Source organism: Maylandia zebra, linkage group LG6 (genome assembly GCF_041146795.1).
Source record: "Maylandia zebra isolate NMK-2024a linkage group LG6, Mzebra_GT3a, whole genome shotgun sequence".
Classification (NCBI taxonomy): domain Eukaryota; kingdom Metazoa; phylum Chordata; class Actinopteri; order Cichliformes; family Cichlidae; genus Maylandia; species Maylandia zebra.
In genome coordinates, this window is record NC_135172.1 from 24914247 (window position 1) to 24939892 (window position 25646).

Here is a 25646-nt window from a genome sequence, read left to right on the forward strand (position 1 = left end):
AGCTAATTAAATAATAAAATATCACCAATCAAAAAATGAAGTTCTCCGATGGTCTGTAATACACAGCAAGCTGTAATATTTGTCAGATGATTCTATTACCCGATTTCAATTCTGATACCCAATTTTGCTGTGCAAGAAACTGCACAATGACAATAAAAAGCTCTAAGTCTATTAAAAATGCTTTAACAGCAGCACATACCTGTCAGTCAAAGCAGCCACATGTTAACATGCTTTTTAATGCTGTGAGGTTGGACATTTAACAGGTGAGTCTGTGGGGATTTACTCAGTTCTGAGCCCAGCCCTAAAGAGCCATTAGAGAAACTGGCGTTTTTAGCACTTCTGCATTTAGCTTCAATTTTTCAGCCCCACAGACTGCAGCCCGGCGCCCTTTTGCATCCTGTTTAAAGCATCTCTAAGCTGCCTTCAAGCACCTATGTGAGCTTCAACCATGAAACCTAGTAAAACGTTACAGCTTGCAAATCAAAAGGTAAATGGAATATACTTCTTTTTTTTTTTTTTTACTTAACTTGAGACTTAAAGGTGTTTTCTTACTACAAGCCTCAGTCACCTATTCACTCAAATACTTTTTCTATGCCTAAGCATATAAAATTCACAGACACACACTGATGGGTGCATCAGGGGCAACTCGGGGTTCAGCATCTTTCCCAAGGAAGCTTAGCCACAGGCTCAATAATACCAATCAGAGGGAATTCCAAGTGTCTATTAATGTGCATGAAAATATATCCAAGGATTATGTCCATCCTTTATATACAGTCTATGGCATTAGCATCACATCCTGTTTTATTACCAAATGAAAAAATATTGTACTAGTATGTTGTAAGTCACAAACAGCTTCCCCAGCTTTGCCTTATGCTGCACTGCACTTCTGTGCTCAGTAGGGGGCAGTGACATCAGATACCTGTGAAGCCCCCCCCCCCCCCAACGCTGTCACTTATTAACAGGTAGTACAGTATGAAGGAAGTGTCCAGCTGCCCTGGACACATTCCTGTGTGTAATGGTATCCAAGATAGTTTCTCATATTTGCCAGCAAACACAGACACTCAGCTTTGTGGTCTGTGGTTCACTTTGATCATTTTTAAAAATATATTTAACATGATTTAATAAATGTGTGACTAATGTAACAGTGAAAATCCAGGATGATAAAGTATTTTATGTTTTGTATGTTATACAAAGTATGTTATGTATTATACTGTATAGCTATCTCAGAGGGGGGTCAGGCCTCCTTCATTATCATATTGTTGCCATGGCATTTCAAACTCTCTCCAGAGGGAAGCCGTGGATGACAAAGAGGTGATGAGAGGAGTGAAGTTCTCCAATTCACTGGGACAGCATATAATAGCCGGGGAAGAGTAAAGAGCACACAGGCAGATCCAGGATACTCGCTCAGAAGATGAGCGTTGTTCCCATGAGGAGAGTCCTGAATGACAACGGTAAGACCTGCTATGCAATTTTAAACAGCCCATCATCCTGTATGCAGATTACACTAAGCCGCTGTAGCCTTTTCTTCCAGTGCTGCTCTTCTTAAGTGGACTTAGGGTTTTTCTTCTGCAGGAAACTGCTTGACACTCATTAAATCACTGCTGTTTGATATTCATTAATTTATTCCATTTGCACTGACATGGCCTTATTGGACACGTTTCTGGTCAATTCCGGCTCTGTGTTTAAACATTCATGAGTGCCGTAAAAGCCGATTACACTGTGTCTGTGTTTCTCTCTATTAATCCAGTTTAATTAGAGCCAAGTGGTCCCTGAACTTTTGGATGTTAAGTCTCAAAGAAAGTGATGTCACCCAACACTAAACACTGATTAAAACTATTGGGTTAGCTAATGTGTGCCTCTTTTCTATCATTTCATTACATTTTAGACAGAAGAATCTAGGTTTAAGGTCAGAGTAAAGGTTAGAGGTCATTCAAGTAGTTGTTAAAGTTAGAATAACTCTGCAGGAAAATAGATGGAGGTCAATGTAATGTCCCCTGAAGCGATGGAAACACAACTGAGTGCATGTGTGTTGGTGAAGCAGCTGCACACAGATGGTTTTAGAGGGTCAGTCAGAGGTGGACCTTTGTGCAGGGTCAGGCAGCGGTCCATTATTTATTCATGCCGACGTATCCGAAAGGCCGCCTAATTGCACCAGGAGGAGCCCAATTACGCACAGGGGCCTGCGGCCGCTCTGTCTCACATTCACAGGAAAGTGGGAGGTGGATCACATGTCAGCTATGACCGATGCTGTGCGTCTTATTTACATTTGCAGAGCTCGGGTTCAGCTCTGTAAACACACAGTGTTTGTGTGTGTTTATATGCTCGCTGGAACAGCAGATGCTGGCAGGAGTGCCAAACAAGAAAAGACAAATGTTGTCAGATAGACTGGAAATTGCTTACAGAACCTCTTGACAAGTGTTTGTTTTTTCTCTGATCATGACAGGCAAAGGTAAGGTGTTTACGGTGCTGCTGGTTGTGTATTTGTGTAACATGAGCACACATACATAGTCTTTGTGTTACAGTGGGCTCCGGCGAGGATGTGAATACGAGCTCTGGGACGGAGAAGGTGATCAGCAAGGAGCCTTTCTGCTCCCTGCTCCCTCGACTGCATTCATCTTCTCAGTCTACAGGTGATATCCAGTCTTAAAACTTGCACTACTTATCTCATATTGTGTTTACCAAACTGCAAGTTGCAAGAGAAAACTACAATTTTTGCAGAACTTTCATCTTGTGAAAAATTAAGCATACAGCATTTTTGCTTTCATGGTAATTTAGAGGGTAAGTGGCAGGAAAATGCTGCTAATTAAATACTCAATTAACTGACTGGTCATCAGTGAGTGACAGCGCCTATATAAAAACAGAGGTTTTGGCAGTTTGGAGGTCAGTATTAACACATGCCAAGGAGAAAAAACATTTGCAATGATTTTAAAGAAGCAATTGTTCCTGCCATCAGTCTGGGAAACCCAACATTGTACAGTGAGATTATTCACAAGTGGAAAACATTCAAGACAGTCACCAGTCTTCCCAGGACTGGACATCCCAGCAAATTCACCCAAGGTCAGACCGGGCAAAGCACAGAGAAGCTCCAAAAGACCCCCAAAGCAACATCTCAGGCTCTAAAGGCCACAGTTAGCATGTTAAACATCAGTGTTGATAACAGTACAATAAGAAAACGCCTGAACAAGTAAGGCTTGTTTTGAAGAGTTGCAAGGAGAAAGCCTCTTCTCCCTGAAAAAGAACACGAAAGCAGATGCAACTTTGTAAAGTTACATTTTTACATGTTTGAATACAGAGCAAAGGAAATCTTTAATGTTATTATTAATACCTGCTTTTAAAAAACAGCTGCCAACAGAAACTAACAATATCTAACAAACCCGACACTTTTCTCTCTATTCAGATAATCAGCACCGTTCTTGTATCGTCTCTCCAACTTCCTCCCTCCACCTCTCTCGTGCCGCCTTTGTTTTTCCTCAGCCTATCATCTATCTGATCAGGTTTACCTACAGGCTGCAGATATTTTCCAGCAGCTGTGTAGAGACAAGCCAGCCAGCCAACATCAGCGTCTACATTATGGAAAAAAGACGGAAACATCGCTGCTCAAGAGCGGGGACAAAACCATGGAGAAGCATGTGTTCCAGCTTGCCTTTAACACACTTAAATGTAAGATTACAGTGAACTTCTACAGTGAACGATTTAGAATAGCGCACCATACTTTAACCATATTTAGTTTTATGAATGCAGATGAACTGTACTGTATATCCAGCATGGCGGGAGCCCACTGGTGGTTAAACATAAAGTCAGGGGGAAATTAATTTGATCCCCTCTACTGCCACCTCTGAGGACTTTACCCAACTCCTAGGGATAAGGTAGCCTTATCTCTATAATGAATAACAGAGGAGAGCAGCATATGTCAGCTCCAATATTCACTTTCTGAATAGCATCTTCAACTGCAGGCAGCAGATTAAATAATATATAGTCATACATTTCATTTCTCCACGTGACTGCAAATTGCTTGAGTGGAAGTGCAGTAGATGTCTGTTTGGGAGGTGATAAGAGAGTGCATGTCATGGGCAGACACACACGCACACACATATAAATTCACTTTAAAAAGCCACAAGTGCGCATATAGTGAAAAACACAACGTTTTACATACATTATTTGACCATTTAGGTGGCAGCAAGTTTTTCCAGATACCTGTCTTTTCTTTTTGGTTGTCCACAGCCACCTGCAATGTAGGTAAACAGAATTTCTTCTGAATACTAAAGCGCAGCATTTTCTATTTTAGCAATAAACAGTTTGTAAAACACGCATCATTGATTCTCTATGACAAAACAAGAAATAATCATCCTGATTTTGAACATAAGACAGCATAGTGACTAAGTGTCACTACCTATTTAAATGTTCTGTAAAGTTCCTTATATAGGTTCATCCTTCACTTTAACTCGTGATATATCTAGAGACCAACATGGTGCAGTCGTTTGATACTATGTGAATCTGTTCCCATGTCACCATTTCCAGTCACGAGGTGTGTCAGTGTCACTATGACAGAACCAGCTAACCTTAAAAGGCTTGTTTCTTATGGGTAAAACATGGTTACATTTGACTGGCAACTTGTTTGGTTATAGAATGATTCTGGGTAGACATCCGCATCTAAATGATAAATCTCCTATACTGTGTAGCATTTAGGCTACTTTAGCCTTCCCACTATTGGTGCACATCTGCAAGCCACTTTACACCCCACCTCCACTCCTAGATCCCCCTTTTCTTCCAGACTTTATCAGTCACATCTGTTGTCATCTCTGTACCACTGGCAATATCATGACTACAGCAGCCTCGACTGAAACACATTTATGACATTCATATGTATCTGCATGTAAAGGGAATTCCTGTTTTAGTGTGTATTGCATAGTGAACTTGCACAGGTCTCTGGACCGCTACAGAGCATAGCAAACACCCCCCTTCAGTTCTTGCCCAGCAACACGAGTAAAGGAAGGGAAGGGGCAAACAGATAGGGTTGGCGAGCTGCTTTTGAAGTGTTGCTGCATGTTGCATTTTTCATTCACTGGATAGAATTCTTTGTCATGAAAATTGCATGAATATCTATGAATGGAATATAATATTTAAAAAAAAAAAAGGTTTTTCAATATAAAAAAAAATGAATACTGAAATCCTACAGAAACCAGTTCCAGATGCCACACACACACACACACACACACACACACACCAACATGCAACATACTCACTCTAAATTTGGGTATTGGCCTGGTTGTTGCCACACAGAGCTGGTAACCATAACAGAGCATTTGGCAGCTAATGAGGCAGATATTCTCTCAGGAGGAGGTAGAGACAAAATTAGAATTAAAAGAGGTGAATTTGGACTTACATTTGTCAGCTTATCAGAGGCACGACAACAGCTGAACACTAAACTTTCTGCATTCATTTTTTTAACCACCTGGTACCGTCTTGCTGACAGAGCTCAACAGTGACTGAACACTGTTTTAATGGCTCCAGTTCCAAAAGTGATTTTCTGGAATAAGCATTTACTCCACTGACAATGTCTAAAGTCCTTATAGAAAGACTTTTAAGCCTTGAACCAACCAGTTATGACTCATGGCAGTGAAAGAGATAATTTAGATCAAAAAATAAAATGAGGCAAAAGTTACAAGACATGTCTACATAATTACTGTCTGCATAATTGTCTACATAACTACCCAACCTATAAGCAAAACTATGTCAGATTTCACAGGAAATGAATTCCAGCCTTGTCAGATTTAATCCTTTTTGTGTTGTTTAATAGCTTTTGTTGTTTGTGTGCACTGAAGTGTACACAGACTTACACATTTCCATGGTAACAGCAATCACAAATGTCACTGTTTCAGTTCAGTACTTCTTTCATGTGAAAGCGCAAATAAAATGCAAACACAGGCTTGTGGTTTCCACAGGAGCTCGCAGTAAGTCTACTTTGGATGCTCACAAAATTATGGCTCATAAACAGGTTTTTTCCTTCGTTTTACCACCGGAACCTTTCTGTTGAGCTCTCATTGAGTTCCATTTGCCATAACCTCATGATACTTTAGCACTATTGTGTTTTCTGCTGAACAGGAACACTCGTTTCCAGAAATAATTTTCTCGTTACTCTGAGTAATTTCTTGGCAGCAGGGACAGACTGACAAGATAATTCAGGCTGGTTATTTGACTCCATCCCAGGCCACTTAAACTGACACTATGTGTTATTTAATACTGCCTCCATATCATAATTTCTGCTGCGTCTGTTATCCCTGTATTGTTGTTGTTGTTCCTGCATCATCGTATGTAGCAATGTTGCAACTGACCAATCACATTGCTGTGATGTCATAGCTTTGCAATGTGGTCGGGGGAGTGAACAGCATTTCTTTTTTTAGAAAATTAGTTTCAAGTGTTTTATATATATATCTATATGTATATTTCAATAATAACTATATTATTAATGAAATGAAGCTGCACCAATCAGATGTTCTAACATCTCCATCACCACTGGTTGAAATGCAACCACAAACAATAACAGAGGCTGTTATCGTTCTGTTTTTAAATATTACTTCAACTGGCTATATGGGAATGATTCCTGTTATTGCAGCATTCTGCTAGAAACAAAGTGCCTTGAGACACAAGTTAAAATCAGTGCAGTGCTGGCTTCTTGGAAGCAAAATTAAAAGAAGTGAGGGGTGGCTCCACATGTGATTAAAGTGTTTTCAGTAAACTGTTTTTCCATGTTTAGCAACAAAATTGTGTCCAAAATAAAAGTGAATACGTGTGTAGACAGTTGTCTGCATCCATAAGTGTACAAAAGGAATAACTGAACAGTTTTTAGGTTATTATACATGTTATTATATGTGTTATTACTCCCCTCAGGCTCAAATTCATGTTGGTCTGAAAGTTATTTGGATTAAAAATGCAAAGCTTTGGGACAAAGAGCCTCTGAACCTGAGTTTTCAAGGTTCTGGCTGCAGGTGAACCCTCAAAAACCCTCTAGGAATACACTAATCAATGCACATACTAATTTATAAAGGGACCCAGTGACTTACAAAACAAATAGCCTGCCTGTTTTAAACAGAGATACGCAGTAAGCTCAAGGATTTTTGTTTAGCTCTTTTCATTTTTAATTAACTCTGATGGGCACTTTAGCATTTCTTCTTCATTCTTCCCCCCTCTTGCTCTCTCCCTCCTGGAACTTTTTATTCCCAAATTCCTTATACCAAAAGTTTTTTTTTACTTTATGTGTAAAGTAGCAAGTAGAGATTGAATGACTCATACTGAGTCTTTTTAGAGGTCCTTCTACTCATTCCTGCGCTCTACTAATGCTGCTCAAATTCACCGTCAGGGCACAGGGAAATATCCCAGCGTCCAACATTGACTGGCAGCGACTTTGCAGGCTCTGGCATCTGTAGTTCTGACTCTGAATCAGAAATGATTGTGTATTAACTAGAATAATAACCAAAACACAGTTGCTGTTAGCATATCAAAAAGACACATGACCTTGGTTCAGCTGAAGACAGAGCTTCAAGATATCAGCAAATAGAGCCAAACTGTCTATATGACTAAACAAGTGACAGAGTATGATTATCCTCCGCTTTGATGGACACTACGATTCAAATTTCTCTTAATTCATTAAAATTCAGCCGATGTTTTTTTCCCTTTGTTCATTAACAACTTTGTTTTCCTCCTAGATCAAGATTTACTTGAGGACATCATCTCCGACAGCTGCTTCCATACTTCGCAGCATATTGTGAGTCCCACCAGATTTGACATTTGGGTGTTTACAGACTCAAATCCAATGGTTTTTTTTAAAAAGAAAAAAAGAAATACGCTCACACACTGAGTGTGTGAAACAGTCTGGGAGTTATCTGTCTTCAAATGAAGTGTTTGTGGCCGTATGAGCGCGATTCATCCGAATATTGCGGAATGATAGCGAGGGAGGCAGGGACGCAGTTAAAGGCCATTTGTATTCAGACGTGTACATGGTCTGGCTGGTTATAGGTGGCAAGTGATACACACAAGGGAGAGGCAGACACACTCTCTCTGACTGGGAACCGTAAATTATGCTGTGAAACACTGCGCTATGACACATACATGGATAAGAGACTCGCTCCGCTCGTGCGTGGCTCTGTGTGGGAATGATAAGTCGAGGGAAACGCAGAGAATGGGCTGAGGCCGTTAGTCTGCGAGTGCGACTATAAAACCACCACACAGCTCTTTATAATTCAACACACATCCTTACTGCAACATACATATTCTGCCTCCCGCACACACACACACACACACACACACACACACACACACACACACACAAACACACACACACACGCACAACCTGACAAAAAGAGTGCATGTACACAGCCATAAGGAAGAGTGCAGACGGACGTGCTCATCATTTTTACTTTACTCTTTGGTGATCATATATTCCTGTTTTGAAGAATGAAGGGAACCCTTAACTTCAGCTTTTGTGAACATTTCACTGCCTTCTAACTCCTTTGTTTGGTTTTCTGGTTTGAAACGTCACCGTTTTGACTCAGTGTGACACAGCGTTTGGATTAAAGGGAGGCTCAGACCTCTCAGTAGAGAGCTGAGCTTCCCCTCAAGCTACAACATTTTGAGTCAAAGGGCTAAAACAAGAGAAATAAATAGCCCAGAATGTTTTTAAAAGAGGGCAGGATGTTACACAGTGGTGAACAAGGCCCTGTCCAATTTTTTTGAGATGCATTGCTGCCAGTAATTCAAAATGTGCTGATATTTTTCTTAAAATAGCACATTTTCTCAGTTTACTCATTCTAAAATATATTTTTAAAATATAAAATACGGTTTTATAACATTTGCCCAGGTTTATTTTTTTGCCCATTTTTGCACAGCAGTCCAATTGTTTCAGGACTCAGTCAGTAATAAAGCCCTGCAATGTTTTTCAGTCTGACGACTTGCTGCCTTTGGCGATGGTGATGCTGTTCGACTTTCAGGACAAAAAGTTTTCTCCGTGTGAACGTCCAACGATAGAAGGGCAAGAACCCATCCAGGAAGTCAGGAACCTGGAGAAAAGTCTGCACAGGTGTGTGTGCGAGTGTAAAAGTCACATGCGAACAACAGAAGTTTATTTATGCATAACCAAATAACCAAAACTGAATCAAAGAAACATGAAAATGGGCTCTGCTGTGTTTTTACAGATGTAAGACCAAGCTGGCTGCCTCTCTAGCTCGCTGCAGAGTGAAGCAGAATCTGCAGAGTGTTTCCTGCTTCCTGTCCGACAGCGTCAGGACCAAACAGCACCGAGCAAGAGGTCTGCCACTGTGCGCATGGATCGACACTCTCAAGATCAGGTAGTTTCAGCATGATTTTTTTTTTGGCTTAATGCAGCATGTGTTTAATGCCTGGTAAAGTTTACTGGTGGTTAAAGCAGAATACTGACATGCAGCTAATCGGAGGGCACTGGTGTCTCTGTATTACAATCTAGTCTCCTGTATCTGTACCTGGTGATGTGTGTCTCTGACAGCATGTTTTGTCCTCTCCCTGTAGTCTTGACGAGATGTGTGAAGCGTTACAAAGCGCCGGTTTGTGTCAAGCGGAGAACGAGACTGAACTCGCGGAGTTCACGTTCTGCAGGGACCCCCTCTGTCCCGACACACTCATCTTCTCGCAGCATCTTCAAGCTTGGCTCCAGCACAGCAGCCTCACCGCCACACGTGTGCTGAACATACAGGTAGAAATCTGGGTGTGCCTATATTTGAGTCTTAAGAGCTTAAAAAGAAGGTGAGAAGACTTCGTCAGAGCTTTTCGGAAGACATGTCACCTTTCATCCAAGAGTTTTCTTCAGTATTAAAAATTAAAGGTGGAGAGTCTCAGGTATTAGTCCCTTAGGAGGTGGCTGTTGACTCGCCGTTAATGTGTAGCTGAGTCTCCAGAGTGTACTTGCACTTAAAGGTCAAAGGTCACTCTTTCAGGGATGGCAAAATGGCTTGAAAGAGGAATATAAGTGACCATCATCGAACAGAGGTGGTGGCTTAGGACACCTGCTGTCACCCACCTACAATTTATGTCTTGAGATCCCTTACCAGACCTCAACCCCCACTCACACTACGCGTCAGGTGACATAAATAGCTCACATGATTGGGTAGGGCATGGTCTGACAGTGCTTTCCCCCAAAACCTCTGGTGATAATGACCCCTGCCTTTTTTCACCCCTTGTGGGGTGGGTTTCCTTCCTTTCAAGCTCTTAAGGCCACCATGACCAGGATAACTGAGAACCTGTTTTCTCTGGGGTGAGCACTTGAACATAACCTTAGCAAACTAGAGCAAAGAGCGGGGAAGAGTGCTGGACTCATGAGGTGTTCTCACACGTAAACTCAAGACAACATCAGGAGAGTCAGGTCAGAACAAAGTAGCACACAGCAGGCGATCTTTGGGATTGGGCACATTCTCACCACTGGAAGTCTTTAGTTTAGGTGAAGATGCTGCCTGAGACGTGGGAGGTGTGGATGCCACAAATCAGACAGTTTGTAGTAGAGAGCTGGTAGATTAAAGCCCCTCAAGTGACTCGACCAGGATTTATGTTTTCAAGCAGTGGTGCTTATTGGAAAATGCATACAGACTAAATCAAGAGGAGTGAAGCCATTGCAGATGTCCTTTAAATCTGCATTCTTTCTAATGATCAGCAGCGGGAACTTGCTCTGGAAGCAGAAGTATGTCAGATTGCATAAAAGTCTATGAGATTAAAGCTATCCCTTACTTGATTTACCTGGGTAAATGCTTTCTTGATGGATGTACGGTCTCAGAAAAACCTTCTGGTATTATTTATTACTGCCTGATGGGAGTCCTTAGTTTCTCAGTCAGTTCTAGTCATAACTGTGAAGTCTGGTTTCAAAGAACAAGATGGTGATCACCAACAGCTGACGTCATTCTTAGAGGGGACTAGAGATCTGCTTGTAAATCTGAAAGATTTAAAGTGAAAGCTGAAGGTAAGAGTTAAAAGTGAAAAAGGATTCAGCGAGAGATAAAAATCACTGCATATATTCAGTTTAAAGAACAGCAACAGTGGAAATCCAGCTCACTCACTGTTTTTGTCAGCTTTTCTACTGACGGTCATTTTAGGTCCAGATTTTTCAGATCATTAGCAACACGTGCATTTAGCGTGAGCGCTGCGTGCTCCTCTATAAAATACTTAAATTAAGAAGGAAAAGGTTACAGGAATCGAAATCAGCAGAAAGAAACACACTCAGTCTGTATGAAGGCTGCCTAATAGTCTTTTTCTAGGTGGAAAGCATTTCACCGCTGTGCGATAAAGTGCAAGTTTTGGCCTTTGATCCAGGCTGACTTCCTGTTGTGATGTGAAGTCTGAAGTCTTGAGTTGAATGACTTGAATTCGATTAGCTGCACAGCGGTCCGTAAGTCCGGAGGGGCCAGCTTCTTTAAGGAGAAAGTAGTCCACCGATCTTGTGTGAATAGCAGACACACCTGTCTGTCTGTCTTTGTAGGACAGGAGCGTGTGCGTGGCAACAAGTGTGTTACGCCCCCTGCTGTTTGATAAAAACGACGTCCTGCTAGTGGGGGCCTTCTCGGCCATGACCGTGGCACACGTGGCTGTTGTGGCTGCTGCCCGCTCGGTCCGAGTGCTGGTGTGTGGCGCTGATCACAACCCCTCACACAAAGAGGAGATCCAGGAACTGCTCACACAGATGGACTTAAAAAGTGAGTCACAAACACTTCAGATTTACTGATCTGTCCCTGTTGCTGCTGATGTCGCTGTATTTGTCCTTTAAGCTTTAACATTCATGAACCCTAACCCTGAGTTTTGAATATTACATATGATGGCAGCACAGTGCCAACACTAATCCGATCACTCACATGTTGCTCTACATCCTGATGTAGACGTTCGTGTCCTGTCACAAGCGTTTTACGGTCTGGATGACGTAGATGCCACCGTCCAGCGAGTAAAGGTCATCATGGTGCTGCCTCAGTGCTCGTCTTCTGCCCTCAATGACCCGGTGCCCGCTATCCACAGTGAACATGGAGGTAGGGAAATATAAGAGACCCCAACCTCCTGTTTCAATGAGTAAACATAATATATGTCGTTTTGTTTAACATTTGAATATTATGCAGTCATGTCCAAGTAGAGTTAAACAAGGGCAGACGTTAAACAGGTTCTCCTCTGCTGACAGACTGGGGTCTGCTGCCAGATTTGTCCCATGGTTCTGTTTCCAAGAGAAAAATAAACTCTCTGACCGCCCAGCAGGCGAAACTGCTGGCACACGCTCTCACCTGTGAGTAAATACCAAGCACACACACTTTTCACCAACCGAGCTACAACTTAAACACGTTATGTATTTTTGTTCCTGTTGGTAAAAAATTCATTTATTTCCTTCATTCATCAGTCCCAAAGGTTCAGACTGTGGTCTACTGCACACGCTCAGTGTATCCCGAGGAAAACGAACAGCTGGTGAAGAGAGTGTTAGAGAAAACACACACTCACCCCAAACTGCTGCCCTACAGGTACAACAAACACACTCGGCTGCATCTTTATACAGTTGTCTGCTTAATAGGCATTTAATCCTTTTAGTCATATATAAATATAAAGTACTTTTTTAATCCACAGGCTTAAACAAACACAAGCGTAATGAGGAACCTACAGGGCAGTGTAACAGGAAACAGGAGGCACTTAAACCATCTCAGATACTTTGTTTAATTTGATGGTCCTTTTTTTTCGTTTTATCTTTTGGCATCATTCGTTAATTTCCACAGCAAATAGAAATGGGAGCAACGAGCAGCCCATCTTCTTTTCTAGGGCTCAGCTCACCGTGCAATAACCACAGAAACCAAATGTCATTTTAGCATTTTTAAAGCTAAACTGTTCGTTTTCTCTTATTGCAGCTGGATTATTATCTCTGAGTCCAAACACAGATGGTAGGACAAACCCTTGCATGGGGCTCATGTGAGCAAAAACTCACAAAAGCTATCAGATAAAGCATGCTGACATTGATAAATTCACTTTATAAGCTTGGAAAGCATGTGATTCCAGCGGATACGGCGGTTTGGGTCACCATTCCCGTGCACGGATTTCTAAATAACCTATTATTTTTACCTTTCTATAAGAGAGTGTGTGTGTAAGAGAGAGAGAGTCTGTCAGCAGGCTGATGACAGTGTAAAGGATCAGCTGCTGTTACTGGTGGGCCTGAGATTAATCCCGCAGTCGGGGTAAACGGGGCGGAGAAGATTTCAGAGCCTGTTTCATGCCTGCTGCTCCACAAAAGTCATTTCCTGCCATCCGTCCGCTTAAAGGAATCCAAATGTTATTAAATCAGCTCACATAAGCTCTTTTATCAACTTGCGTTAGGATTTTAGGCACATGTTTGATCTCTGTGTTTCCAGTATCTGTTCTGTGAAGACACAGATGTTTCAGTTGTTTTTACAAGGGATGACAGTGCACTGCAAACACCACTGCACTTCAGCGAAGTTTGGAGGAAGGAAGTAGCGATCAGTACATAGCCAGGTTTTTGACACAGTTTTTGTATGTTTGCCTCCACAGTGGATTTGAAATCAAATGGTAAATGTGTGATTGAAGCACTGACTTTCAGCAACTTGCATTAACTGTTTAGGAATGACCGGCACATTTATACACAGTCCACAGAGGCTCGAATGTACTTAGACAAGGGACGAGCAGTTTCATTGCCAGGTGATGTCTGTTCCCCTGGTATTTCATGACAGTGTTGAACTTTGTATTTTATATGAGGCCCAAAGAGATGTCAGTGCAAGTGGGGGAAGCCGTCATTAGGCTGAAAAGCCATAATAAATCTATCACAGAGAGCAAAAACATCAACAGAGGCCACAACCTGGTATGTTCTTAAAAACAAGGAAATTCCTTTAGCCGGCTCAGCAACACCAAAAATTCCTGAAAGACCACAGAAGTCAAACAAAGTGGGATGATGACAGAATTACAAACAACTCAAGAACACTGAGGGAGGCAGGTGAGTCCTTGTCAGGATCTACAATCAAGAGATGTCTCCATACAGACGGTTTATGACAAAGTGCAAATCACTGGTTACACTGAAGGACTGGACGACCTGATTAGACTTCAGCAGAAAACATCTAAAAGAGCCCACACAGTTCTAGGAAAACAGATTATTTGGACAGATGAAACCAAGATGAACTAGAAGAGAAATATAGAAAAGGAGGGGAACTCCAGTCATGTAACTTAACATGTGAGCTCACAACCCATTATAAAAGCACGAGCGTAGTTTTATCTTAATAGCTTTTAGTGGAGATGAAAAGTTGCCCCACCAAAAATCTGACTGTGTGTGTAAACACTCGACATAAAGAGCACCCTGCTTTCACAATCAGCATTGCATTGAGAATTTTAATGCGAACGAAGGTCACATCTGCACATCGTCTCCATATTTCAGCAAGATTTAGACAGCGCTTGGTCCGCTGAGATTTCTCATTCAACATTTCCTAAAATATTGAATCCTGAAGGGAACTTGGACCAGAAGTATGGCCTGACAGCAACAGCTGCGAGGCCCATAAACAAGACTGTCCTTAGGCTGTGAACAGGACAATCTGTCAAGAGACACCACGAGAAGCACCTGATGAGCCACCCACTCCCATCCACTTACATACAGGAAACCTTTGTGCCTGGAAACTACTGCACTGACACTGAACTGCAGGATGCCCACGTACTGTTTCATGTGACTGCTGTTGCTTGTATATCAAGTAAAACTGCTAGCAACATTGTTTTTCAAGAACTTCGCCACGGCGCTAGAAAGTTTGAAGAAAAGCTGAGGCCGATTAAACAAATCCTGTTTTCTTTATTTGGTTGTCAAAATAATTTATTTCTCTTTGGTTCAATTTCCAGAAGCAGGCAGTTCTTGTGCGCGTTACACAACCATTTACTCACAGCAGGGGAGCTCCGAGTTCTGACGACCAAGTGCCAATTTAGGAAATTTGTTTGTGACTGAGGGCCGCACAGGAAAAATACATCAAAACCATTTAGCATTCGTACAGTCTCTGTTCAGAGAACTGCGATTTATGTTGGTATTTTTTTACTATGGTTTACAGCCTTGGTGGTATTTTTATGACCCCTGCTTTGTCAGTAGCTCTTAGGAGGTTTTAGTTGGCATCATGGCTGAAACAGAAGAAAAACACCCCTATGGTTTCATATTTGATGAACTGTGTAGTGATCATCTTTCACTGGCTCATGAGCCACACACACTGTTCCCAAGGACCACAACTATGCATCCTGAGCTTACAGTAATCCTCTTCTAAATGCATGTGATGATGACGAATCAGTGTGAAAATGCTTTCTTTTTCTTCCCGTTCTGTACCGCTCCCTCAGGGTGAATGGTCCAATTTTCCCGGACGACTCCTCATCAGGAGGCGAAACGGACTCGCACAAGTTTTTCAGGCTCGAACCATCGAAGGTCACCAACGGCTGCTTCGTCGCCAGACTGTCCCGACAGGTGAGACGCATGGGAGGAGAAAGCGTAAGATGAAAGTAAGAAGAGAATAAAGGACAAGGCTGCTTTTAAAGGACTGAGATTTTGTGATGTGTGTAGAGTATTTACACGTGTGCGCGCATGCAATTGCTTTGCAACAAGACCTTCTAGTAGTGCTGAGGCTGCACTTCTTTGCTGTCTGACTGCAGGGAGGTCAGTCAGCTCTGTGAGCCTGCGCACGCACGCACACACAGTAGGTAGATGTGTGTGTGTGTGTGTGTGTACCATTGCTCTGTAAAAACACTGCAGCAATATTCCATAAAAATGAGACAAGCTAAAGATGAAATGCCTGTGAGCCAGTGAAACATTTCAGTACTCCAGAGCCAAGATGAATGGATAATTCTCTGTGTCGCTCTTTCAGCCTTTCCTCCAAGCCCTCAAGCCTTGTTGCATCACCTCATTTGCCCCCTCCCCTTTCTTGCCTCTTGCTGCACTCATAAAAAGAGGGAAAAATACAACAGAAGGAGCTGCTGCTCCTTCGATCACCTGCAGCTCGAAAAATGCTGCAGTGAGGTCCGTACAGCCACAACAAAAACTATTCAATCACGTTGGGTTTATAATGGTTTACTCATGTATAAAAATGCATTTATAGGAGTTGAAAGTAATATTTAGTAAGTCCCTAGTAACGCTGATCCTTTAAATCTATTGTCATAAAAGAATGTTGCAAAAGACAAAGAAGCTTTAAAAAATTTGCTTCTGCAGTGATGCAGATCTACATGCTAAATGTTCACATCTGGAAGTAAACATGGAAAAGATAAAGTAGCATCTTGAAAGCTGAAGGATGAAACGAGTTTAAAACTCCTCGACACCTTTGAGTGCTGAAGAAAAAACAAGAAAGTGCCTTTAAGTGAAATCAGACATTTGACAAGAAGAAAAATGACTCTTTATGGAGGCAGAAACGTAAATTGACATGCATGTACAAGTACACAACAAACCTGTTTGTTCAGACAGTAAACTCAAACGCTGGATGCTGTAGGACAAATGAGAGTGAGAAGCAGAGCAAACACCACCCGTGTAGTCTGCTTGTAGGTACTTGTCAGTGTGAACAAGCCAATTCCTTCAGCAGAGAAGCACTGATTTGAGACATGGCTGAAGGATCGGTTAATAGAATAACAGTTGAAATATAGCACATCCTGCACTCTGTGAACAAAGAGGACATAAAAGTTACCAGGAATCATTCTTAAATTGGTCTTTCTTCCTGGATTTGTCCCACAGACACACACACAGAGTGTAGCAAGAGGCACAAATAAGATATTTGTAAGATTTGTGTGTGTACATATATATATACACACATACATAATAAAGACCAGGTGATTGATGTGCAGGAAAGGGTTTCATTTAAACGTTCTCATGCAGAATGTGCTGCTGGTTAAAGAATCATTTCTAATGCAAATCGTATCTTTCTAACACAAATGGGCACGCTGCTGGAGACACCTCTGTCCTGTCCAGCTCGCTGCGGTAATTTAAAATCTAATGATCACGCCTAATTGGATTGACGACCACTACAGCGACTACAATGGACACAGAGCTGGGGCTGCAGATTTTGTTACACTGAAGAGATACCTCATCGATGCGTGCAGATACACAGAAATTAAGAAATGAGAACCCGTCCTCATAGACGAGGGGACAAACTGCACCTGTTCCACATCTGGGAGGTTGTTGAGCTCTATTCCCCTCTCAAGTATCTCCAGTATTTCCTCACAAATTGTAGATTTAGCATTTTAATTTAAAAATGTAAGGGTGTACACACGACTCAAGGAGCCGAGCTGGAAGCTCTGTGTGGTTATCAGTGCTGCTTTGAGCTAATAGCTGAATAACAATGAAGCTTTTGAAGTGGTCACATTTTCCTGATCAATCAATCAACCGGATAGGTGAGATATTTCGGCCTGGACCAAAGTGGTAGACCAATGATCTTGTCACTGAGACTTAAAGTAGACATTTTAATTAGAAAATGATTCATCAGCCTGAAACCTGAAATATTTTATCTGTTAAACACGTGTGACGGGCTGCAATCAGTCATACCGCTCTCCAGTAAACTGTAGTCTTCTGCATTTTACCACCACATTGGCAGCGCAATTAAAGTTCTGAGGCTTATAAATGACTCAAAGCGTACAATGCTGTCAAAGTAAGAAAAATGGAAAACTGCAGAGACAGATTAAGCTCTCAGGGGTGAATAGAAAATGCATTTGTAATATTTTTAAGCAGCTTTCATAAAAGAAGAGAAAGTAAATGATGATTCAGAGAGACTGTGACAGAAAACAGACAGACCGAAGGTTCGGGAAAATTTAATGGGATTTCTTGTTTCTGCACTGCCGATGACAACCTTTCACTTCTATCCATATAACACTCAGGCTGTAACGTACAAAGTTCATTTGCAGTCCTGTGAAACACTGAGCACGTCCTTTTAGCAGCCAGGTGCTGATAATCAAATGCATTTGATTGAGTGATCATCAGTGATTGTGAGCGCCTCTGTAAAAGCAGAAGTTTGCATAATGTGCTGGTTTTGAGCATTCAGGTGTGTGTTTATGTGGATTTACTTTGAAGCCACAGGACCTGGGCACCTTGCAGTCATGGATTTTACCATGAGCTCCTCTGCACACTGACGTATTCTAGAGTCAAAAGTGAGACCATCTGTCCAACAGCTAAAAGATGGCCTAAATCGGGCCACGCAACAGGGCAGTGACCTCAAACACAGCAGCAAAGCTACACCAGCATGACCGAATGCCCGCAAATCTCAGTGAACTGAAGCAGCGTTGTAAATAAGAGTGGACTAGAATTCCCCCACAATGGCACGAGAGAGAAAACCTTTACTTAATCATTACTTTGGTTATTGCTGCTAAAGGTGGTTCAGTACATGACTGAATCGTGGAGTGTACTTAGATTCGCACGAGACTGCAGAGTCTCTGTGCAAACTTTCTTTTCCACAGGGTTATTTGTGTTTCAGTGTGATGGGGAGTTATACATTAAAATGAATGTTGCCAAGGTGACTTCATGAAGTAGTTTTGATTACATCATTTTTAGACAAGAGTTATTAACTAACACCAACAAGCTTGGTTAGCAAGCTGCACAGAGTATAAATACACACAGAGATAAATACGATCTAATTTGCACAAAGTAACAAGAACTGAGCACAGACTTCTTCAGACCGCAAGACAAATTTACAAAACTTACAACATGATAAAGATGCCCCCGAACTCAGAGTTGGTTGCCCATTTGTTTTATACTGAGCTTCTAATCTGTGCATTTCCTCTGTAACATGAGTCTGTGGCACTAACACACCTTCTAAAGCCAGTCTGGAGTGGCAGTGTGGGAAGCTACACTATGACAATTTTCAGCCCGAGGGCTTGTCAACAAAATTCATCTACCCCGAATTTATCGCTTATCTTCCCTCACCTTTTATTTATGTATTTGACTGGATTAATGGCCCTGAAGCTTTAACGCTGGATGATTTTTCGATTGGTCCTGTGTTTTCTGTCCAGATTAAAAATCGTTTCTCTACTATCCACACGGGATAATCTGTAATTAATTTGGCAATGCTCGTACATCTGATAGGATAAACCGAGATAAATTTCAGAGAACTTCTGAGTGCAGGTTGGTTATTCAGTACTTAAAGAAGAAAAACTGAAGTTTTACTTTGAGGGCTGGCAAACATTACAAACACATTAGCATTTTTGTTGTAAGCAGGGTATCATTGTGATGATAGCATTCAGTCCAAAACCAGCTGTTTTCTCACATGGGCATAGAGAGGAAACAAAAGTGGTTGTAGACTGTGATCATCCTGGTGCCTTTCAGATGATATTCTTTATTTGCTGCCATGATGCGGTGTAAAAGCCTCCTCCCCCTCCTCTGCAAGTTCGCCTTATGGCTGTAGCTCATTTCCACACCATTGTGTTTTTATTGTGTAGATGTCCCCTGTGCTACATTTTAATGCATTGTGGCTTCACATTAAATCTTCAAACTGCTCTTTCTTCTTCAGGCAGATCCTACTAAGGTGGAAACAGTCCAAGATGTGCTGGCAAGGGCGGCGGCAAAGGGCCTCCTGGGCGGAATGATTCCCGAACAATCAAAAGCTGCTAAAAAGGGGAAAAGCAAGAAGAATCGAGCAGCATCAGCCAGCAGCAAACCTTCATCCTCCTCCAGCCTTGAGAGGGAGACGGGAGGAGAGCTGCCAAATGGACGAGATCCAGTCACACCTTCAGGAGATGAAGAGGAGAAAGGCGAGGGAGATGATGAGGAGGAAAAAGTGGGCGAGACAGAGAAAGAGGGGGAAAAGAAGAGGAGGGGGCATAAAGGGCGTAAGCGAAAAGGCCATTCAAAGCAAAGCAAGAACACTACTGTCTCCACGCATGAACCTAAAGGCCACAAGAAGAAACAGACAAAGAAAAAAGTCAACCAATCACATCACAAGAGGCGTCGGACGAAAAGCAAACCGAGACGAATACCTCGCCTTACACTAGCTTTAATGTCCTCTGCAAAACCCTCCAACCACTTGTCTCCAATCACAGCTCTGGCACAGAGGATGAGCATCAATCCAGCGTTTAAATCACAGCAGACATTACTCAGCACGCCTTCCCCCGCTGGAAAGCATCCTTCAACCGCTCTTCCTGCCATACCCGCTCCCCACACCGCCTCCACGGGACTAAACACACAGCCTGAAAGAGCACAGGAAACATCGAACGACGCTGCTAAACCAGCAAAAGAGGCGGTCAGAGCTGACAATGTGGGGCTGCCACCAATCTCTCTGCGCAGCAGGAGTGGCAGTTCTGGCTACAGGCCTCTGTCTGGGACCCTCAACTCCCAGCAAGGCAACATGTCTACGTCTTCATCCTCAATCTCTCTGCCTGATGTATAAAAAAAAAAGTATTCTCACGGATGTACTAACTGGAATGTACTAACGCCACATCAAGTGCTTTTTAATTATTACAATATTTAAATTATTTTGTAGCCATTTCTGCTGCTTAGATTTGTTTTTTAAATATATGTGGCTCACTCATAAACTAGATCTTCTAGTAATTTATGTTGACTAATACACAAATAAATTACTAATTGGGCCACAGTGAAGTTCAGTGAAGAGCAGGTTGCAGTATTTGTCAGGCACAAAGTGTAACTACTGACCTGATTGGTACCCATCTATCAGTCAAGGTGGCCACACAACTGAAAAATGCAGAACTTGACATGATTTAGATGGTTTATCATGTCAAAATTAAGTGCTTGGTATAGCTGTCATGGAGGCCTGGCTTAAAGGTGACATATGCTCATTTCAGGCCCATATTTTCCTTTGTGGGATCTCACGGTTGTTTTACATTCACAGTTTAGAACTGTTACATCACTACATTTTCATTTTTGCTTTTTTCCTCCAGTAAAATGATGCACATCTCTTTAATCTTCAGTGATACAAAAACAAAAAGTTTCATGGGAATAAATAACTCTTAATGACTCACGAGCTGCAGACAGCTGGACTCTGATTAAGCAAGAGACCGATCACAAAAATAGCTGCAAACACACACGCGCACGCACAGGTTTTATAATGCTGTTTATTCTCACAATTGGTTACATTGATAAAGTGTACAAATCAGTGAGCAGCAAACGGAAGCAGACACATCCATCAGTGGGAAATGGATAGTGTATATATATGTGTGTGTGTGTGTGTGTGGGCGTTGTTTATGTGCAAGACTGACAAGAGATGCAAGGAGTCCACTGCTGCTACAATCCTCCTCCTCACCCTCCGGTCAGCGGTTCAGACGGAGCAGTGGACTCCCAGCTCTCGGTACACTGTACAAGGTGAAGATATAATCCATAACCTGCTGTGTTCTGCAAAGCGGAGCTTGTTGTAGCGTTGTGACTAAACCGGGGACTGAGACGATGACAGTCATGAGACTTTACTTGCCCCAACTAATAAAAATCAGTATATACCTTTTATAAAATAGAATAAATAAAATAAAAAATATTTCTGTTCAATACATACAGTCTCTCTCTCTCTCTCTCTCTCTCTCTCACAACCGTCCCAGAGCGTGCGAGGCTTTTCATGACTTTCCGTTTCTCCAGATCAAAAGAATGCATAGATAATTGCTAAGTTAAATTCAGCATCAACTTAACTGCCAACTGTGAGCGCTTCCGATCGCCTCCGTGTTCATTATCTGCTCTCGTATTTTTCTTTATCTACAATGTATATCAGTATTTTACACTTTGGCCATTTGGTGAATTTTCAAAAAATAGAAAAGAAAAAAAAAAAAAAGGCATTTCATTAGAGGAAAATAACAGGCAAAGAAACACATTAAAGAAAAACATAGCTTATAACGATGATTAATGCCAAATGTTACATGAAATCAGTATTATGTACAGAAAGTTTTTGTCATCTCGTTCACATTTCAGCATCCTTGTGACAAAAGAAGAAATCATCTCCGTTACTAAAATAGTTTCTTTAGGTTCCCCCGTGGAGCCAACAGACGAAGTGCAAGACAACATGCTGACCGTTAGCTAAGCCCCCCCCCCCCTCAAGTTACTGCCTCAGCCCCTGTCAAGCATTTCTTTGTTTTTTTAGGCCACTTATTTATCACAGAAATGTGACGCAGCACAAACAAAAACAGGCAAAGACGAAGACCGGGAATCTCACAAGTCAAGGAAAATACCCGTGACTTCAACTCAGCCTCCTAGTAGATGTGCCTAGTTTGAAACTCCTATGTCGCCTCGTTCTCAAGTTTCTGAAAACTTGACCTCTGACCTTGACGTCAAAGTGACTGATATTCAAACTTGTCCAAGACTTTTAGTAGATGCAGCTATGGCATCAAATCCTACGTCACCTTGTTCTCGAGTTATCGCCCTCACAAACTTAGGTGTCCAGGCCTCACAGCTACGAGGGGAAACCCTCCGCTCTGCACAGCTGCACCCACCCGGAGGACTGACCTGGACGGTCAACCAGAAAAGTTTGGTGACTTCTGCATTGGGTCTCCATAAGGTAAACTTTTTTACGAATGTGCTACAATTGTTACTGCTCCCTTATTCACAGCAGGTAGCTTCATGTGTTTGATTTGGAAGATTTGTTTGTTTTTATCTTTTCCAACTATGGGATGTCATTCCAGACACGAAGGCATCTCGTCCTGGGAACTTGTGCATAGTTACTGAACCACAAACAATTCAAGGGACGGCTGCAGCTCGACATCTTCAAAATCTTCATCTTAAAAAAAGAAATCATGGAATTGTGCAGTATTAATCTGGAAGTTTTGAAATTTTAGTTAAAGCAAAAATAATGAATTTTGGACTTTAGATTTTTAAATGCTGCGTCACATATCTGCAGTAACTCTTGAAAGCGTATTACGCGCAGACTAGCATCTCCTGCTAACAGCAAATGTTCAATTTTGGACCCTAACAATGATGAACGTCTTGAACAGACTTTATATGTTTTATGAAGAGTTGGACCATATTTTTTTAATCCGGCTGTTGTTTTAACATTAGGCAGTCATTTTGAACCAGCTGCTAGCAATATGATGCTAAATGTCAGAGGCCAGGCTACTCCTTCTGGCATAAAAGTTGGTGTCCTCAGTAGAAAGTGAGCCATGATCCATTCTGCACCGACCTTCTTAGTCCCAGGATAACCAATCAGGTACACACAGTGAAAAATGTACCACCATACTGCAGCAGGTTGAAATACAAACACAGATTACAATTATGCTTTAGTGTTTCCATTTCTTTAAAAGGAGCCTATAAAGAGAGGACAGAGCTCTGATGTAGCAGCATCGTCTGGAAAAGAAGCCGAGAGTGAACCCAAAGCTTGACAGGCTCTAATCAGGGGGTTTAGCAAAGGGTCACCTAACAGAGTATTAATCTGCTGCCCCACACCCAGGAGGGAGATGCGCTGTTGTGAGGATCTTATGTGATTTTTAGGTGACATAAAGGACTTCATTAGTTATTACCATACATCCAAGCTTGTCAGATATGTGATAATAAGGAGCTAGCAGGTGAAACTGGAACTCTGCACAACACAGACACAGAGCGAGCGGTTTCATTACACTGATGAAATCAGACGTACAGTGAGTAAGGAAACACAAGGCGCGTTCAGCTGAACACAATCCTGGAGACAGACCGATATAGAGTCCATTAAAGTCCGTCAGTCTGGGTCAACACGTCTCTCTGCTGGCTTTCCTCTAGAAAACATCCACAGCTAAAGAGAAAATTGTCCTCTCTCTTTCTCAAATCACAGTTCACATCAGCTGTGGACTAAAAATCATCACAACCACACCCAGGTATAAAAACGCATTCCTCAAGTGTTCCTCCAGGCTTGTTTGTGTTTTTTAATGCCACCCATGATCTTTATTAGTTTAAATGAAGTCTGATGACCGATACTGAGGTGGGATTTAAAGGAATAATCCGTCAAACTTCCTCCAACATGTGTATTAAAGAGCAGCAGCATGCTGAAGGTCTCCTGTGTTTGGAGCAGCACTGTACTAGAGAGAGAGAGGGTCAGCGCCACCCGCCCCCATCTCGTCCTCCGTTATGGCTATCTTCTGTCATTTCCTAGCGGGATGAGAAAAGAATAACAACGTAAACAAGGAAATGCGCGAAGCATGTTTCGGGTGAAAGGTCACCACTCGTTCAGACGCGGGGCTGACTCTCGCACAGCTGATGAGAAAGAACGAATAAGACAGGATAAACGAACCGTGCGACTTCTGATTTCTCACCCTCGAGTCTCTGAAAGCAGCAGCAGTGTATTGATATTGTATAGAATGATTCACATTTAGATAAAAAGCTCATGCAGGGTCAAGTGGTTGGAGGGTGTAGACTGAAACAAATCTCTTTATCTTCCAATGATCATCCGCTGATATGAAACTTTTCATCTCCTTACGGTTACAGTCTACTGAAGATGATGAGCTCGGGGGGGAGGACAACCCGGTGGATGAGGTTGGAGGAGGAGTGTGGCCAGGTGTGAAAGGTCATGCTGTCAGCACAGGCACAGACACAAATGCACAAAGAGCACGGAGAGATCAGCAGCAGCAGCACACAGGATCACTTCCTGCCCTCTTCTCCTCTGCTGCTGTGAGCTGAGGGGAATGAGACCTACTTCTATGTACACCATCGCCTGCATGGCCGGCACTCAGGTGGTCCTCTTCAGACGTGGGGTTGGTGCCTTTTTAATTCTCACTTATTTGGAAGAAACAGACTTGAATTGCGGCTCAAGAGCCAGTTAACTCTTGAGGTGAAATTCCAATTTGCTTCCAAACCAGTGAAGGAGTTGTGACAGGTTAAACCCCCCACCCCCAAAAAACCCAAGGGTTTTACTGCGTTTCCATGGCTACTGGGGTCTGTGGTGGTGACGGGTTTTGGCAGCGATGCGTCGAGTTACTATGGTGACTTGGGGCCGTGGTCGAAAGCCGGTAGTGTTTCACCACGGTTACTGTGGCAACTCTGTGACAGGTCTCTTCTGTTTGAGGGTGTCGATGAGAGACAGGACGCCTCGCTTCACACTGGTCGACACTCGGCGGGACACCGAGTCGCCGGGAGGCAACGAACCGCAGGCCTTCTGGGAGGGCGGTCGAGCCACCAAACACTTCTGATACCGCAGCTGTAAGAGAGCGAGGGAGAGAGAGAGAGAGCGTAAATTATGGAGAGTTACAACTGCTGAGGATACGACTGTGGAAGGGGCAAGTGTGTGTGTGTGTGTGTGTGTGTGTGTGTGTGTGTGTGTGTGTGTGTGTGTGTGTGTGTGTGTGTGTGTCCGTCCTTGTGGGGATCAACAGCCCTTTTAGGGAGCGGTCCCCAATACCTGGGCCTCGGACCGGTACCGGTCCGTGAGTCGTTTGGTAGCGGGCCGCGACGAGAGTTGAGGCTCGGGTGTGAAATGTATAGTTTTCAGGGTTTTTATCAGTTTTCAGCGTTATTTTGTTATCGTTTTTATCGTTAACTCGGTTTTCCTCGGTCTTTTCACGTGTGTTATAAATAAATCTTCTTTTTTCGGTACCGGTACTAGTTTTATTTTGTTGTATTTATCCGCGACACCTTAAAGGCCGGTCCGTGAAAATATTGTCGGGCAAAAAAAAAAAAAAAAAAAAAAAAAGTTTGGGGACCGCTGGTTTAGGGGAACAAAATCCCAGTCCCCACAAGTTTGAAGGCATTTTTGAGACTTAAAATGTGGTTTTAGTGTCAGGCTTAT

The 25646-nt window shown here is 42.5% G+C and overlaps 2 protein-coding genes across 6 annotated transcripts in view; one reads left to right on the forward strand and one right to left on the reverse strand.

Annotated features, from left to right (window-relative positions):
* Positions 1 to 1268: 1268 nt before the first annotated feature.
* Positions 1269 to 20354, forward strand: LOC101467824 (putative methyltransferase NSUN7). The gene is made up of 13 exons (XM_012922750.2): positions 1269 to 1451; positions 2523 to 2630; positions 3475 to 3660; positions 7704 to 7762; positions 8937 to 9073; positions 9189 to 9341; positions 9538 to 9721; positions 11492 to 11705; positions 11886 to 12029; positions 12176 to 12277; positions 12389 to 12506; positions 15343 to 15466; positions 19479 to 20354. The coding sequence occupies exons 1-13, from the start codon at positions 1412 to 1414 to the stop codon at positions 20352 to 20354; spliced, it is 2445 nt and encodes an 814-aa protein (XP_012778204.2). The 5' UTR covers positions 1269 to 1411.
* Positions 20355 to 21022: 668 nt separating this feature from the next.
* The window catches only part of apbb2b (amyloid beta (A4) precursor protein-binding, family B, member 2b), a 57931-nt gene continuing 53307 nt past the window's right edge, over positions 21023 to 25646 (reverse strand). For all 5 annotated transcript variants that reach the window (XM_076884919.1, XM_076884917.1, XM_076884918.1 and 2 more), the window contains one exon: positions 21023 to 25058. In XM_076884919.1, the coding sequence (XP_076741034.1) occupies positions 24888 to 25058 (171 nt within the window). In that variant the 3' untranslated portion in view covers positions 21023 to 24887. The remainder of the gene's footprint in view (positions 25059 to 25646) is intronic.